This window comes from Apodemus sylvaticus, chromosome 4 (genome assembly GCF_947179515.1).
Source record: "Apodemus sylvaticus chromosome 4, mApoSyl1.1, whole genome shotgun sequence".
NCBI lineage: Eukaryota > Metazoa > Chordata > Mammalia > Rodentia > Muridae > Apodemus > Apodemus sylvaticus.
Genome location: NC_067475.1, coordinates 133,839,121 through 133,857,350, shown reverse-complemented (window position 1 = coordinate 133,857,350; position 18,230 = coordinate 133,839,121). Strand labels below are relative to the sequence as shown.

General features: G+C 41.8%; 1 protein-coding gene across 1 annotated transcript in view; it reads right to left on the bottom strand.

Moving 5' to 3' along the window:
• The window catches only part of Mccc1 (methylcrotonyl-CoA carboxylase subunit 1), a 45,959-nt gene extending 28,694 nt beyond the window's left edge, over nucleotides 1-17,265 (bottom strand). The window contains exons 1-9 of the mRNA XM_052180628.1: nucleotides 17,102-17,265; nucleotides 14,558-14,604; nucleotides 13,883-14,019; nucleotides 10,315-10,410; nucleotides 8,009-8,130; nucleotides 7,363-7,510; nucleotides 7,158-7,279; nucleotides 1,796-1,907; nucleotides 588-669 (exon numbers count right to left, since the gene is read on the bottom strand). Coding sequence (XP_052036588.1) covers nucleotides 588-669; nucleotides 1,796-1,907; nucleotides 7,158-7,279; nucleotides 7,363-7,510; nucleotides 8,009-8,130; nucleotides 10,315-10,410; nucleotides 13,883-14,019; nucleotides 14,558-14,604; nucleotides 17,102-17,175 — 940 coding nt within the window. The 5' untranslated portion in view covers nucleotides 17,176-17,265. The remainder of the gene's footprint in view (nucleotides 1-587; nucleotides 670-1,795; nucleotides 1,908-7,157; nucleotides 7,280-7,362; nucleotides 7,511-8,008; nucleotides 8,131-10,314; nucleotides 10,411-13,882; nucleotides 14,020-14,557; nucleotides 14,605-17,101) is intronic.
• Between the last annotated feature and the right edge of the window lie 965 nt (nucleotides 17,266-18,230).

Genomic DNA, 18,230 nt, shown 5'->3' with positions numbered 1-18,230 from the left:
GTTTGACGCCAGGGAAGGAGTGCACAGGGAGTGCAGAGAGGATATCTGTCAGTGAGACTCTTCTGTGCGATACGATGAATGCAGGAAGAGGCACCTTTTGTTACCCACTTCTCAAAACTCATAGGCTGTACTGCACTAGGCACTAGAGTGGATAACATGGACTGGGGTAGGGTGTGAACCATGCAAGTTCACACAAGGTATGACTCTGACCCAGGGATGCTAACACAGCTAGAGGCTGGGGTGAGGCAGGCTAGGTATAAATACAACTTTGGATTTCTGTTCGGTTTTGCTGTGATCTAAAAACTGCTCTTAGAGACTTTTGGGTGTACCTCCGTGATTAAACTCTCGACCAGTCTCTGTGAGGCCCCAGCTTCAACTCCTAGCTCAAAAGAAAAACAATGTATTCATCTTATCTTAAAATAGAATAGGAAGTATCAAACTTTCACATATCTGGTTAGGCTAAGTACTGATTAGGAAAATGCTTGATTCTTAAAAGTATGTTTCTTACTGTAGATATGGTTAAAACATCTAGGGAGCCTGGTTTATGTCCCTCTAATCTGAAATACAACAAAGACGTTTTAAGGTACCTGCTCCCACGTAGTTGACAGCCCTCGCGGCTCTGACTGCGGCCTCTCCCAGGCTTCTTCTTACTTCAGGATTAATACCAGGCTACAAGAAGATAGTCCAGATAATTTCCATTGGTACTGAGTCTCACAATACATCTCCACCAGAATGCAAAAAATAATTAAAATGTACATTAGATAATAGTGTATAGTAGCTGTATGAAAAAGATAATACACCAATTTGTCAGTCAATATACCAAAGTTGAATATTTCTGCTAGTAATGTCAATGAACTACAGATATTACTCAGTATAATTACATATCTTTATACCTTGTATTTTTATGACAACTTCCATAACTGTATAAAAGATAACAAGTGTTGAGCTGGAGAGATGGGTCAGCATTGCAGAGGGTTAGAATTGGATTCCCAGCACCCATATCAGGCAGCTCACACCTGTAAGGGAACTCAAGGGAATCTGATGCATCTTGCTTCTGCAGGCACTATTTAAAGCAATGTTGTACACATGGGTGTTTAAATAATCACTGCTTAAAATTTAAGCTTTACTGAAGTTTTTGACATCTATTTCAAATATCTAATATATTCTGAAACAAACTATTCTATTTTGAATAGTATAAGAACAAACTGGTTAACTAGGAACTTCAGACCCCTGATGTTTCAGAAATACAGATAACATTTATCTTATTAACGGCCATTGTAAGGCCCAAAGGAACATAAACCCAAAAATAGGTAGCCCTGGCTTTGACCCTCCTAGCAACCTGAACCAACAGAGGGATGGAAACACGCTAAGTGGTTACAGTTCCTCCACAGTATAACTCTTGGGACGAAGTTGACTAAAATAGTTTAGGAACACACTGAAGCAGTGGTTAAAACAAAAGCCTTCTCTATGAAGATGTCCAATAACTGGACAATTCCATTTCAATTATGTAATTAATTCTAGTGAACTACAGCTTAAACTGTGTGCTTTAACTTCACTGCCCAGTTGTTAACTCTTTCTTAGTCAGATACTTGCACCAAGACAGACCGTCCTGGACTTTGTCTCACCTGTGTCTGGCCCCAGAACAATACTCTACTACCCACCCCCAGATCCTCAAATCCGCACCAAAGTTTTATCATTACGTTACTATTTGGATGCTAGGGATGGGAGACTTTACAGATCAGTCATGAAAATGAGATTGAACAAGGCATACAGAATGTCCTTTTAGCTTCCTTACCGCTGGGGCCTCCTCAATGATCTTCTGATGCCGCCTCTGCACACTACAGTCTCTTTCAAACAAGTATACTGCGTTGCCATGGTGATCACCAAATACCTGGACTTCTACATGCCTATTTCAAAAAGAAACATGTGTTAATATGCTTCACTAAGGGTTGAGAGATTTCACATTTATCAACCCACATGGTTGACCAAAATGACCAAGATCCCTCCATTTTCTTTGAGAAACATGTTATTTGTACTCTACATTGAGGTTACAATCTAGGAACATGGATACAATCTTGTAAAAACTGAATTAAAAGATTCCTGCTTATATGATAAATACTACAGAAAACAAATTTTTGTATCTGAAATGACTGGTAGGCAAGAAGAGTGAAAATACAGGAGACCCAAAATAGAGCATAATCACAAAAATATCAAAGACTGATTAATTTGTTACAAAAATTAATTACAAACTATAGCTCATAAGAAGGCCAATGATAACTGACTTAAAAAACCAAAACCAAAACAACCTTTTACAGTTAGATTTTAAAAAACAATGGATAACTGAAATCAAGTGTTTCATCTATAAAGGAGCTAAGGCATACATCAAATAATTAACAATAAACATAGATCATTAGTATTTTAAGAGTGTGCTAACATTAAATCATGAAAAAACTAAAAAAGGCACTTTAATATTGACTTTAAAAAAAGCTAGTAAAATTCTGATAAGTCATACTGAGAGCGGACATACATAATGCCTAGATAAATGAGGCTCACACACTACTTGGTCCTAGCTCACTGCCCAGGGCTACTGAACTCACAGGTCCTGGAGAAGCTACAAGCACCACTTTACTAAGCCAGCGTAATCCCTAACAGTAATAGAAACATCTGGCTGCACACACACACAGAGTGAGTACTGAGAAATGAAGAAATACTCTTCCCCAGGGATGGACCCATGAATTGGCTATCCAATGCCAGATGGTCAGATCTGAGAAGATACATACAAGTAACATTATACAGACTGAGAAGGTTATTTTTAGGTATACGTATATGAATAAAAGAGGCCATGAATTTGAAAGACGAGGCAGAGTGTGTAGGAGTGTTTTGAGGGAAGAAAGGGAATGGCAAAATCATAATCTCAAAAATTAAAAATAAATAAATAAACCATAAAAAGAGATACCACTGTCACTGTTTGTGACTTATGGTTGCTGGGGTTTAATCCACAACCAGCTGGCCCTGCTGACCAGGGCCACCAACCTCATCTAGGTGTAAGGCCATGACAGAGCCACGTGTACCTCACAGCTAAGAAAGGAAACCAAGGGAAGCCCCACTGACTCCTCCAAGGGCACATGCGCCTGAACTAAGACATCTCAGACCAGGCTTCTCCTCCTCCAATGGATGTCAAGCCGGAGACTAAACCTTCCCACAAATAGGAGCATTCGGATCTGGACTAGCAGCCTTCCACTCCCATGGATCCTCTGTCTTCCATGTTAAGATTCCCATGTGCAGGCATAGGTAGGTAGTTAGTGACTCATCCAGAGAGCTGGCCAGCTGTCCTCCTATGGTCTCGTTGACCATCACTAATTTTGGAAAGTCCTTGACTATAACTACTTCAAATTCCTTCTCCTTCCTTTTTTCCCTTCTCTTGTTATTCAACTAACACAGAACACCTTCAGGATGGTTCTGTTGGGAGTATTATTTTCTTCTGGGGAGTATCCATTGACCCACGACCAGATCATAACTCTTTCCTCTGCTGTCCTATCCCAGGCTGCTGAAAACCCACCCACCATGTTCACTTCTTCACAGTGTTTTCCTTCCCAGCAGTTTCTCTTTATCCTTTTCCCATGACTCTCTGCTTCTCATTTCCATTTGTTCTGCCATGTTTTCTGTTTGTCGGGTCAAAGTCTGTAATGAATTAATATGTTACTTTAAACTTCCTATCTAGTAGTGCTTAAATTCACTGTTTGGTTGGGACACTTACTTTGTTTCTTCAGAATGTGATTTCCTGGCCTTGTATTGGTTTTTTTCAGAAACAACATGCTGTACCAGGTGATAGACCTGAGCTCTCGGGATAGGCTGGGAGCAATGGGGATGGTGGTCAGCATTGCACACGCCACGGATTCAGTTTCCTCTCATACTGTCATTTCACATTTGCTGTTTTCTCCTGACTGACGTTGGGTTTCCCAAGTACTTCTCCAACTACACTGCACCTGCGCTACAGCGCCTTCGGGGCAGCACACTTCATTACGGGGAGGTGAGGGGAGGTGGGGGGGAGAGGGGGGGTCTTGGGACACAGCCCCGTCCATTCTGCCAACTACTATGAAATACCTTAGGCTGAGAAATTTATAAACAACGCAATTTGTTTCTTATAGCTCAGGAAGGTAAATAGTATGACAGGAGAGCATGGTGAGATGGGGAGAGCCCATTCTTCACATATGGTATCTCACTGCTGTATCTTCATGTGGCAGAAAGACAAGCAGATGGTTTCCCTGAAGCCCTTCTACAAGGGCACTGAGTCCACTCAGAAAGCAAAGGACTCATGACCTAACACCCACAAAAGGCCTTGATTATTTTAAAAAGCTTTCTTAGTTCCGAGGGTTGAACCCAAAGCAGCTCCACAGGGCTTAGCTCCTGCCAATGTCTTGATGCCATGGTGGCTGCTTGATTTTCGCAGACACACATTTCAACCATAGCTTGGTGACAGAATTACTGTAACCCCAATATTAAGTCAGTTATCCTGTGTCAGGGCTTCAGCTGTAGGCTTCAGAAGTGTCTTCCCTAAGCTGAAATAGCAGATTGGATGGCACCTCTCTCACTGTACAGAACCTGAGCATGGTTTCCCAGGAGGATATGCTTATAAAAGAGAACAGAATATTCTAGGTCTAGAATAAAATGCTTTTCCTCCCACTCCTCCAAATTATGAGGTCACTTGGTTTTTCTGTGAAAGTGGGTGTGTCTACCCCAGGGAGCTTCTCTTTCAGGTTGATTGATGCTTAAATCACCAGACATTTGTGGGAATTCCTATGCAGTCTTAGGTAGCAGCAGCTATCTCAGCTAAGGTGATCTCAACTGCAACTTGAGTTCATAGGCATGTCCACATTCTAGAGTGGTCTTCTTTGAGCCTTCAACTCTCTGATGAGTCCAAATGTCACTCAGTCTTTCACGTTGTTCAGGGTCTTTTAAAAATTTTCTCCCTTCTTTCTTTGGCATCCAACCTCTACACAGCAGAGATGAGGTATGTCTGTCAAGATAATTGCCTCTCTCACGTCTTTATTGCTCTGTGGAAGGAAACCCTGTAATAGTGACTCCAAGGTATGAAGGGAACACGTGGATTCAAACCACACACAGGAGCTGCCATCTGAGACTCACAAGTGGGAAATTCCTCTCCTTTGGAACTTAATGTGTAAGAGAGGTCCAGTACAGACTCAGGGTCTGCTGTGGTTTCTGAGATCATCCAATGGATCTCAGTCTCTAAGGTCATCCAATGGCTATGGCTTCTGAAGTCCTCCAATGGCTATGGCTTCTGAGGTCCTCCAATGGCTATGGCTTCTGAAGTCCTCCAATGGCTATGGCTTCTGAGGTCCTCCAATGGCTATGGCTTCTGAGGTCCTCCAATGGCTATGGCTTCTGAGGTCCTCCAATGGCTATGGCTTCTGAGGTCCTCCAATGGCTATGGCTTCTGAGGTCCTCCAATGGCTATGGCTTCTGAGGTCCTCCAATGGCTATGGCTTCTAAGGTCCTCCAATGGCTCTCATTCTCTTCTTTCTCCATGTCCTTCCCTTGTGCAAATGCAGAGGTTCTAAGGCCCAGTGCATAGATGCTTCTGGCCAGCAGCTCCAACACAAGCAATGTAAAGTCTGGTTAGAAAAAATACACACATTGCTGGATAGTACAGGAATGCATGGATATTGTCAAGGAATACTAAAAATGTGCTTGTAAGCCATGTAGCATGGTGTGTCGAATATAATCTGAAAAAGGAACATGGTATTTTCTAATGTTGTATACTTTGAAGATAGTTTCCTATCCCAGTCTCTTAGATAAACAATAATTCTGATCAGATTTGCAAGCACTACTACGAGTTCACCAGAACTCTATTCCAGTGGGTAATTATTCAGCAGGTTATAAAAACACAGTAGTGATTATAATATTAAAATATTCAAGGATTTTGACTAGAAGTTTCAGAACAGAAACACTAACTTGATCAGATTGGATGTGGTAGTGCCTGCCAGCACTGAGCATAGAGGTGGGAAGATTATCCTGAGCTCAAGGTCTCTGCATAGTGCGTTCCAGGTCAGCCTGGTGGCCAGTGCTACAGGATGAGGCCCTGTCTCCAATAATCACTATCCCTGTATTGAGTTTACACACTGGGATAGCAAGTGTCCCTACAGTGCTACGTAAGAGGACGCTGACCTGGATGGCACTAACGTAGATGAAGCATCTATTTTCTTCTGAATGGTATTGCAGAAGGAAACATCTAGAATCGTCTTCATTTCTGCCTTACTCCCTCTAGTAGGCAGCATATGCTGTGCTCTCCTAATAGCCAACCTGTTTTGAATTGATTTATTTTTTAACTATTAACTGCAATTAAATTTCATTTATTGTGTCATTCTCAGATATAGTTCTACTGTTTTTTTTAAAGATATACTTATTTTTGATTTATGTGTATAGGTGTTTTGCCTGCGTGTATAATCATGCACCACATGTGTGCTGGTACCTGGCCTACAGAAACTGGAAGAGGTCACTGCATCCTCTGTAACCTGAGTTACAGATGGGTATGAGCTGGCATGTGGCTGCTGGGAGTTAAACCTGGGTCCTCTGCGGGAACACCAAGTCCTCTTCCCTGCTAAGCTGTCTCTCTGGCCCCAAGTTCTACCTTTCATAAGGTGTAAATCAAAAGCAAAACCAACTCAGACCCTCTTTAAAGAGAGGATAGGATTAAACAGAGAGGTCCCACTTGGATTTTTTTTTAAGGAAAGAACTCAGTGTTTCTAGTTCATTGCTTACAAGGAACTCTCTATCCATGTTTCACAAATGAATTATTCTTTCTACTTGACTTAAAAGGTTATATTCACATATATATATATGAGAAACAAAAATCTAGGACATAGGCCATTTTATCATCATCTTATTTAAAAAAAAACAAAAAACAGGAAAAGCTAGTAATCTTTACAACCCTCCTATGGTGGCATCTAAAGAGGCAACCCAGTGCAATGGCCTAGAATGTGAACTCTGACATCACTCAGATCCCAACTTTACAACTGTGGGTGACCACAGGCAGTAACAGTCACTCTGTTGCCTAGTGCCCTGGCACATACACTGAAAACAAAACAAAACAAAACAAAAAACGACAACAAAGCCAAAAACCCAAACCAGCAGTCGACCTGGGTGTGTCCACGAACTTCTCGATCAACATCGCATCATCATTGAAAGACTTCTTAGCTTCCCTCCGGGCTGATTCTAGCTGCTCTTGGAATTCTTTTTCTGATCTAATGATCCTCATGCCCTACAAAAGAAAGGACTGCATGACCACAACGTGAACACAGACCTCTAGCCAGCAACGGCAAGGGCAGGTACCCACAACCTTACTTTTCCTCCTCCACCACGGACGGCTTTGATCATAACAGGATACCCGATTTTCCCAGCATGCTCCTTCAGGCACTGATCAGACTGGTCCTGGCCGTGGTAACCTTCCACAACAGGAACTCCGGCAGCGGCCATAATGGACTTGGATGTGCTTTAGAGGAAAAACACCACGACAACCAATTTAGTATCTACACACCATAACTCTTTAAAGAAACTGTCCTGTAGGTAAAGACAGGGCTTGTGCCTGGAACCATGTTAACGCACACATTCAAAACTTCTTGTTACATACTTGCTTTTATTTCACATGGTAGCTCATCCCACCGTCTGTCTTTTAACCCCAGAAAACTAAAATACATCTTGGAATTATAATAAAATAACTTCTCTATATTCCAAAATTCAGTGGATTTTTCTTATATTTCGGAAGAATAACAACCAAAAGGTACAATTTAAAATGCCTATCAATGGAGCTGATAATACGGCTGGGAGAATAAAGTGCTTGCCCTGACTATTTGAGTTTACTCATGCAAAGGTGCAATGCTTGCATGCTTGCACTTGACTTGCACAAACACATGCAAATAATAATACATTTAGTTTGATTTTAAAATTCCGCATTGTAACAAACGACCGCAATTTGTCTTTTGACACTTACCTCTTTATACCCATGTCTCTAATTGCAGATGAAGGAGGACCTATAAAAATAATTCCTTCTTGCTTACAAAGCTCAGCAAACTCCATGTTTTCTGAAAGAAAGCCATATCCTGGATGGATGGCCTACAGGAGAGAAAGCACAAGTAGCTCACTTGCTAGCTCTCAGCTGGTGAGGCTGCCTTCCTGAGACCTCTCAGACATGGCTGGCGAGACACCAAGGTCTCTGTCATAACCTGCTCCCAAAGAGATGCCTAGAACATTCACGTTGAAGTTTTGAAGCCTGTTTTACACCAGAAAATTCTTGTTTTCTTTTTGTCACATCAAACCCAGGGCCTCACACGTACTAAAGCAAGTTGCCTACCACAGAGTAACATCCTCAGCCTGGGAACTTTTATTGTAGTAGTACATATGAAACCTACCAGGCCCCGGTCTCAGCACTTGTGAGCACATGATTTCCATCAATGTCACCCTCCTCCTGTCATCAGCGCCTGTCTCCAAAACATTGTCACCATCCTAGACCTAATCCCTACGTCCAGGCAACTACTGTTTCTCCTTCCATTTCTATGAATGTACAGGTATCGATGCCGCCAACTGATGGAATTGTATACTTGTGTGTCTATGATTGGCTTATTTAACAATCATGATTTCAAAGTTCATCCATGTGGCAACATATACCAGAATTTCATCTATTTTTAAGGCTAATATTAAATATACATTCTACATTTGTTCATCGACTATTCTGTTCACAGGCATGTGAGCTGTTTCTAATTTTTATCTTCTATAAAGAATGTGGCGGTGAACCCTGGTATACAAGTATGAGGCCCTGGTATAAATTATTTGACTAGAATAACTGTACTAAAAGTACAGTTAACAGGGTGGTCAGATATAAAGTGGGTACAATTCCTACAGAAAGCCTGACCACTTGAGTTTGATTCCTGGAAGACATCAAAGGTAGAAGGAGAAAACTGACTCCACAAAGTTATTCTCAGGAGCTCTTAGCCCCTATATAAAGCACACGTATGCATATACACACACACACTCACACACATATACACACACACACTATAAACACACATATATATACATATACACATGTATATAAACACACATATATGCATACATATATACACACATACACACACATATATAAACATAGATAAATGCATACAAACACACGCATACACATAAACGAACACAAATACACACATATAATAAAATTTTAAAGTAGAATTAATGAATTATATGGTAATCTCTAAAAACTTATCATTATAAATACATTACATTGTTTTACCTTTATATATAAAACTTAAAAAAATTAAAACAATTTATTTATTTTATGTATGTAAGTACACTGTAGCTGTCTTCAGACACGCACCAGAAGAGGGACAATTTATTTTATGTATGTAAGTACACTGTAGCTGTCTTCAGACACGCACCAGAAGAGGGCATCGGATCCCATTACAGATACCATGTGATTGCTGGGAATTGAACTCAGGAGCTCTGGAAGAGCAGTCAGTGCTCTTAACCACTGAGTTAACTCTCCAGCCCCAACTTCTAAAATTTTTAATAACTGAACTTTAAAATGCTTAAACCAAGAAGTGGCTATTATTATGAATTAAATTTAAAAACATAATTAAAAAATACTTTTCCTTTTTTATCTTAAGACATTTTAGGTTAAAAGACAGTAATAGTTGTTCAACAGTTACTATATTTTTAATCTGTGTGAGTGTATGTGTGCCAGAGTGCGGGTGTGAGTGCGTGCGTGCGTGTGTGTGTGTGTGTGTGTGTGTGTGTGTATGCGCGCGCGCATGTGGGGCGAGCACGTGGAGGTCACAGGACAAGTTGAAGGAGTCAGTTCTCGGGAACTGAACTCAGATTGACAGGCTCAGCAGCAAGTGCCTTTACCTGATGAGGCGTCTCCATCCACCCTAAAATAATCCACACTTTAACTTAAAACAACATCTCTATTAAGGAACGAAAAGGACTGTACCCTAGGAAGAGGGATTTGTTTATTGTTTCTGTTCAAAACTGGCTTAACCTCTAACATCTGAGGTTCTAAGAAGAGCTCTACTCGCTTTATTCTAATTTACAGTTTTGATTCCCCATCTTCTGGCTTACCAAATGACTTCAAGTGCAGAGGACCCAGTAAGAAGGGTGCTAGGAGAAGGAATGAATACAGTTTACAAAGATAACTCAATAACCAGATGTAAAAACTAGCTAAAAAGAGAAAATGTCTACTAAGAAATGTTTGCATAAATTATAGAAGATTGCTTTGCTTTGTATTGTGAATTTTTCTGCACTTCTTACCTGCGCTGCAGAGCTCTTGGCCACTTGAATGATTTTCTCCATTGCGAGGTAGCTCTGCTGAGAGGGGGCAGGGCCAATGGCATATGCCTCGTCTGCCTGTAAAAGACGGCATGGCTAATTTGCACTTGCATATAGAACCACATCAGCCTTATTTGCTATTAAAAACAGAATGCCTGGGCCCACCAGGCAATGCCAATGGCATGTAAAATTTAAGAATGATCAGAAGTAGCTGGCTAAGGAGAGTCACATCCTTGTACATAAGGAGAGTCAAAACTCGATTTTCCCAAATAAACCCGCATTCTGGATTCAATCACAGCTTTATAATGACCTTAAATACGTTTAATGCCAAATGTTATTATTTGAAAAACAGATACAAAATACACGAAGAGAAATACATAGCAAGAAAATATTACAAAGTTCTCTCACAATTTGTGAATTATCCTTATCCTATGAATTAAATTTTTCATATGATCAAGGCATCTCGTTCTTCCATTTATAGACATGTGCAGAATGCCTACTGTGTGCCAGGCTTTGATCTGGGAAGTGTTCTTTGCAGAGAGAAAGGCAGCCAGTAGCATTTACTGTGACAAAGGGCCCTAAAGGGGGTGGGGCTGTGACAGTGACAGAGGATAGCTCTGATCTTCAGGTGGCCAGGGTGAGCTAGCAGGCCAGTCAGAGCAAGTTCCTCAGAGTTTGTAAGGACTTGGCCTAGGATGGAAAAAGTGGACTTAGGAAAGGGATCGGAGAGTCTGCATGCAGAGAGCACAACATACAAGAGGGTCTGGAGGAGGAAGGAACCTGGTCTGTGTAGGCAACCAAGGAAGGCTTATGTGGCGGGTCACAGTGAGGGAGGGGTCAGGGGACTAGAGAACACAGATTTCATGAGGCATCCAGGAAGTAAAAACATTTGGAATTCCCCCCCACCAATACAACTCCTAATGAGATTTTTTGTTTGTTTGTTTGTGAGTTTGTTTTTTTTTTTTTTTGGATTTGGTTTTTTTGAGACATGGTTTCTCTGTGTAGCCCTGGCTGTCCTGGAACTCGGTCTGTAGACCAGGCTGGCCTTGAACTCAGAAATCCGCCTGCCTTTGCCTCCCAAGTGCTGGGATTAAAGGCGTGCGCCACCACTGCCCGGCTCCCAATGAGATTTAAATACAAAAGAAAAACACCAAAAATTATATTTTAACTTTTAAATTCACAAAACACAGGTCCATTCTTATTCTGAAAAACATGAGCAATAATACAATGACAAACTGGCCTTGGGTACCACCCTGTCTTCATTGCAGTCTTCCCCAGACATGTTTTCTACTATAATCAGCTTAAAACATTTTTACCATATCCATATTTTGATTTGTTCATATAAACATAAGCACACACAACCTTAGTTTTACATAAATAGAAACATACTATTTGCCAATCTTCTGGAATTGGTTTTTGTTAACACTATGTAGTTATACAGAATGGAGGGACCATGGCTCATTTAATCCCAAGCCTCTTCACTTAATTTGAGTTGCAGTGGCATGGCACCAGACATTGGTAAGACTGAAAAAATTCTTTATATACCTGTATGCATTTATATGTGAGCCTAAGTAGGGGCCACAGACCTAAGAGAATGTTTGCAGGGCAGGGTTAAGAATGTGTACATTTGGGCTGGAGAGATGGCTCAGCGGTTAAGAGCACTGACTGCTCTTCCAGAGGTCTTGTGTTCAATTCTTAGCAACCACATGGTAGCTCACAACCATCTGTAATGAGATCTGATGCCCTCTTCTGGTCTATCTGAAGACAGCTACAGTGTACTCCTATATAACAAATAAAATAAATAAATCTTTAAAAACAAAAAAGAATGTGTATATTTTAATAGTTCCTGGTTCATCAGTACTTGGGTTTCACTAACATATCCATCAACACACCAATTCTACCCAGCTTTACCAACACCAAGTATTATCTGTTTCTTAACGTACACCTGACTCAAAGAGTCAGATAAAAGGTTTAAAGCAATTACACCATATGAACCAACTTTGGCTCAGAACTTGTCTGGCCAAAATGCAAGAAACAGATCGCAAGAGCAGACCAGGAGGAGGCAGTTAGAAGGCCTAGGAGGCTGCCCACACCCTAGTCAAGATAAGATAGTGTCCAGACTTCGGTGCAGGGAAGAGAGGGCAGGAGGGTCTGGGCAGCAGAAGTAGCTCTCAGTGTGTTCTAAAGGAGGGAGGGATAAAGTGTATAAAGCAGGAAGAGGAAGGGAGACATTTAAAGATACATTCTCTTTATAAGCAAAGGTGGTGTTGCCAACTGCGGAGGGAAGTGTGTAAGAAAATCAAGTTGATTATAGATAAAGTATCTAGAGTTCAGTGTGAATACATATTGGTTTAGTATCGGATAAACAGGTAGTGGGGTGTTTAGGGACACCCACGTTCAAAAGGAGGTCTGAGCTGTAAAACAGAAATTTGGGGATCTCCCTTAAAGGGGAGAGATCAGATGATCTAGAATGAAGGACTTCAAGGGGAGAGAGGAGGGTCAAGTCTTGGCATCTGAATTTCCATATTTATGGTTGAAATTTTTCAGGTGCGGAGGCTGGAAGGCAGCAGGATAACTTACTTCTAATGAGAGGAAGTAGTTTACTATGATAAAAAAAAAATGGCGAACTGAAGCTGCTCCAGGAACTCAGACTGATACGTGCAGTCTCGCTGTGGGCCTGAAGAGTCAACAGTTGAACCCATCTCTGCTAGAGCTCTGAATGGCAGGTAAGACCCAGTAATAACTGGAAACACAAACTTCAGAGGAGATGGTGTTTATAACAGTGATCTTCCTGATGAACTAAAGTTCAGAGAAATGTTAAGTGACTTGTCTGAGGTAGCAGTGGACCACTGTTAACAAGTGTCCTGATTGTTTTGTCCTTGAATATCAGGGACCTGAACGAAGCAGTCCCCGTGAGATCAAGTACCTTGCCTATAAATGTGACTGAACACGCGTTAGGTTCAATGGGTGTTACCCCGAGGGTTGCCAAGAGGAGTGGTAGCTGAGTAGCTGGAACCCACCTAAGTAAACCTTGCTCACACTTGACAGCACCAACTGTTATCATAAACTGAGCGGGAGGTGGAGACACACACCTTTGACCCCAGCCCTTGGGAGGCAGATCTCGGTGAATTCAAGGACAGTGTTATCTACAGAGTGAGTTCTAGGACAGCCAGCTACACAGAGAAAACACTGCCTCAAACAAACAAACAGACAAACAAACACTAAAACAACACCAAAACCAAATAAATATGCAAATAAAAATAATAAAAAAAATGCAATGTCTACAACTAAACTTAATCATTATTATGTCTGGAGAGATGACCCAGTGGTCAAGAGCACTGGCTGCTCTTCCAGAGTACCTGGGTTCAATTCCCAGCACCCACATGGTAGATCACAGTTGTCTATAACTCCAGTTCCATAGCCATACACACAGGCAAAACACCACTGTATATGAAATAAAAATAAATATAATTTAAGGAGCTGAACTGGACACAAAAGCAAATACACACAACCACTAACAAGATTTTGTTCCCAGCTTCTGACAACGTACCATATCTACATGCATGGAATTCCTGTCGGCCTCACTGTAGACAGCCACAGACTGCACACCCATCTTTCTGGCTGTTCGTATCACCCTGCAGGCAATCTCTCCTCTGTTTGCAATGAGGACCTTGGTAATGCTTCCTCCTGTTAAAAAACCATGAGGATAAGACCCAAATGTTATTGGGAAATAAGAAATTAAAATATGTTATTAGTCAGCCCATAAGGGTTGTTTTAATAAAACTGCAATATGAATGGCTAGAGTTACCATTTTATTATTAGATACTGGATTTCTTTTCTATTCACTAACGTTCATAATATCTCTGCTAATACAAACTTAAGTTACTGGGTAAAAGATACATAAAGCTTAAAAAAAACTGTACTGTATGATCTTCACATGGGAAGTGCAGGACATTTAAATCAAGAACTGCAGTGTGAAGGAGATGACACTCGGTTCTCTCAGTTTCTCTCGCCTGCCTCGTGTCATGGAGACATCCTGCTGTGGCTGTGGGATGCCATCCCCGATATGTTGACATAGGAGGCAAAACTGGTGACTCGGCATTAATAAGAAAGTTATTGTGAAAATACGAACGTGTGAAGGTTTGTGAGTGCACACATTCAAGATTAAACATTTCTTCTTCTTGCCTCGTGCTCTAACGCAAAGCTGAACAAAGGCTGACGGTACCTGGGGTGGTGCCATATGTCATGGTTCTCGGCTTCCAAGCCCATTCCCTAGAAGATAAACCCAAACAGAATTGAGTCATCACAATATACGGGACCAGCTGCTGTTCTTACAAAACTTATAGACAGGTCCAGATACGGTGGAAGGTCAACCTTAAGCCCATCAGCAAAGTGGTTTAGTAAGACTCTGTGGAAAGAAAACCTGTCTAGAAGCTGAGAGGTAGTGACCTGGCCGGCTTCCCTTTGTGTTCATGTCTTTGAATGAGTCACCTATCCTGTTTAATATCTGAAGCTGGAATTTGGCCAGAGAGATGGTTAAAAAGCTAAGGTGCTTTAAAATCATCTACCTTGGCTTAAAAAAAAATAAACCTTTTGTTGGACTGTAAGTAAAAGTAAAAACTACCTGGCACACACAATTAGCATTGTCATGGAAGATGAGACTTCATTTGGATGCTTTCTGTTCTATTTTATTAAATCAAACTACAGTTTGAAAATACAATTGAATGCGACCTTCTGGTAAGGCAGTATTGACATTAAGCCAGAGAAACTAAAGGAAGGAAGCTGAGCACGGATAATAGAAATTAGAAACGTTGGCTATGGTCTAGTCCCCTCTGGATACTCTTCAACATACGCTTGCCCACAGTCAGATCACTCGACATTGGGGTTTCTCAATCTCTGTTTAATGGATAACCCCAATAAGAAAACTTATATAGCTAGATATAAGCTTTACAAATAGATGAATTTGAGTTTTAGAAAGCCAAAAATATACTAGCCAAGTGCCTAACCTATAGCTCCCATTCCGTAAGAGGCAATCTTGAAGATACTACCTGGTTTTAAAGTATATAATTTTCCCACACAAAACCATGGTTATATAGACACCGATGAGCCTAGCTCCTTCATAAAGCATCACGATCATAGGATACATCATATAGTAGATGACTACAACAATATGCATATACCCTGTGCTTGTAACTATGCGACCAGCAGGACTACGCTCTCCCAAGGGTCACGTGAGGAACACCATACACTTAGCATCCCGGGAGGAACACTTCATCAGATGCTGTCATCCTGGAGCCTACTGGGAAAACATGCATCTTTGGCAGGAGAGCTCTGCAGATGGCTTCCCCAGAGACTGGTGCTCCCACACATCTTTCAGCCCACCCCACATTCTCGCTCTTCAAGGAGGAAGACTTAACTCTTCCTGATCTTTTAAAGCCATTTTCCAGCTCGGAGCATTGTTTTCCCTTTGACCTCTCCACTTAAGTTACGGTTTAAGGACTTTCTAGTCGTGTCTATGAAATGACAGCTTTGTCTTATATGCAACTGGGAACCACTGACAGCCTAAACTGGTGAAGACTGACTCAGGCAGACAGATACACTCCTTAACTGCAACCCTCTATCTTGACAATGTTCCAATTTCTCTATTCCATTTTTTCAAAATTATTTTTTGCTACATCTCAAAACATTTAAACAATATGAGTAAATTGCCTGCCAAGAGATAATTCACTAAAGACAGCCTCTATTCTCATGCTTAGAATATTACTACTCAGAATTCTTTTCTCTGAGGTATTAGAGGAGTCATGGCTGGTGAAAAAAATTAAAATTCTCATGCTGGTAAGAGTTTTAATTTTAAAAGCTATTAACAGGATGACAGCTATAACTAAGCTTTGAGAGAAAGGAGAATGAGTGTGGTATTCTAGGGAACCTAATGAGATGCACAGGAAGGAAAATAGCATTAATACAACTTTCACCGTCTTTCTTATTTAAAATATAGGGTGAAGACCTATATTTTAGTATTCACAGAAAATACAGAGTATCGGCCACTGTTTGTTGAATGTACCATAATGTGGTTAAAGTTTTATCCACGTGTTGATTTGGACAAACGAGGGGACTAGTATCGTCTTAATATCATCTCCGCTAGACACAAGCATCATCACCTTCTCCTAGGAGAAGAAAGTGAAGCACAGATATTAGGTAACTCGGCCAAGGTCACAGGTGTAGAGAACAGGTAAGCTGGGAAGCCAAACTTCTGCAGGCAGCTCTTGCCCTTGGGCAGGCACTTCTTTCAGAATGCGGTAGGTGATGGTTATGATGAAGCAATCTGCATACACGAGTTGGAGTTTTCACTGTCGTCAAAGAGCGGAGCTTCATCTCCAGAAGGATCCAGGGTTAGCTTTGTTCAAACTTGTGAACAAGAGCGTTCGATAAAACTCACTTCTCATTAACTTGATTCTTTCCAGCAATGGGAAAGATCTCTAGGAATCCTTCTCTGAACTGCACTCAAAATGGGGGAGCTGAGCTGAAGACGACTTTGGGAAAGGGGTCCTGGCACAAGCCTGCGGCTTGCAGCACGCAGGGTGCCCAGATCAGAGCAGAAAACAGCCGAGGCCGCTGGGTCTGTAGGAAGAGCCAAAAGGCTGAACTGGGACAGCGCCCACCTAAACTATACACAGGCACTTAAAGGGCTGCTCACGTGACCCAGCGCCCCGCGTCCCGGCCGTGCACAGACCCGCAGCCGGTGCACGAACCCGCAGCCCCCATAAGTCACCTCAGCTGCAGCAGCAGGATCGGGACCCGCAGCAACTGGTTCCTGTCCAACGCAGCCAACAGCGCCGCCGCCATCTCCGCACTGTTCTGTTAGACACCTAAATCTGCTTGACTTACTCCAGAAGGCGTCCCTCCCTGCGCAAGCCTCTGGTCCCGAGTCGGCCACTGTAGTGCTGAAGAGTAAGTGGGCGTCTCCGCAAGAGCCAATCATAGGGCTAGGTGTGTCAAAGGCACCGATTGGCTGATTGGGCCATGGGCCTGGGGGGGGGGGTGAATTGTGAGGGGCTGGGCTCTATCAGGAGGGGCGGGGCTAGGTCTATTTTAGCGCAGAGCTTGAAAGGAAAATGCAGAGCCTTTGGAACCACCACCTAAAATGTAAGCATTTTCACTTAACTTTAGGAAAAAGGGGGTAGTCGAAACTTCGTGGCAGGAAACAAAGGCACAGTAAAAACTATCCGTAGGTGTTTGATACACCTGGGGCAGGGCTCCTATGGGGAGAAAAAGCACCGTAAGTGAAGCAACCAATTGAAGGGTTATAAGTGAGAAAGGAAATGGGGCACAGCAGCGCATATTTGCAATCCCAGAAGCTGAAGAAGGATTGTGGTAAGTTTAAGAGGATTGACTATACAGTAAATCCCAGGCCAACCTGAGAAATGTTGATGCTGTCCCCCAAAAACCAAAATAAATAAGATATGAAAAAGCAAACGTGAATGCAGAAGGAAAACAAATGTAAAGAGGAATAAATTAGTGAGTTCAAAAAACTAATACCAAAGGACACATAAATCCAGGAACTAAGAAAATACCTAAGAAAATAATTAGAAATAAGGGGAGACAAGTGGAGGCAGGACGATCAGGAATTCAAGCTCATCCTAACCCATAGACCAAGTTTGAGACCAGTCTGGGCTATGCCTAAACCTGTCTTTAAAAATCTAAGACGAGGGGCTGGAGAGATGGCTCAGCAGTTAAGAGCATTGACTACCCTTGCGAACGTCCTAAGTTCAAATCCCAGCAACCACATGGTGGCTCATAACCATCAGTAAAGAGATCTGATGCCCTCTTCTGGTGTGTCTGAAGACAGCTACAGTGTACTTACATTATACAGTGTACATTAGAAAGTTTAAACTTTATAG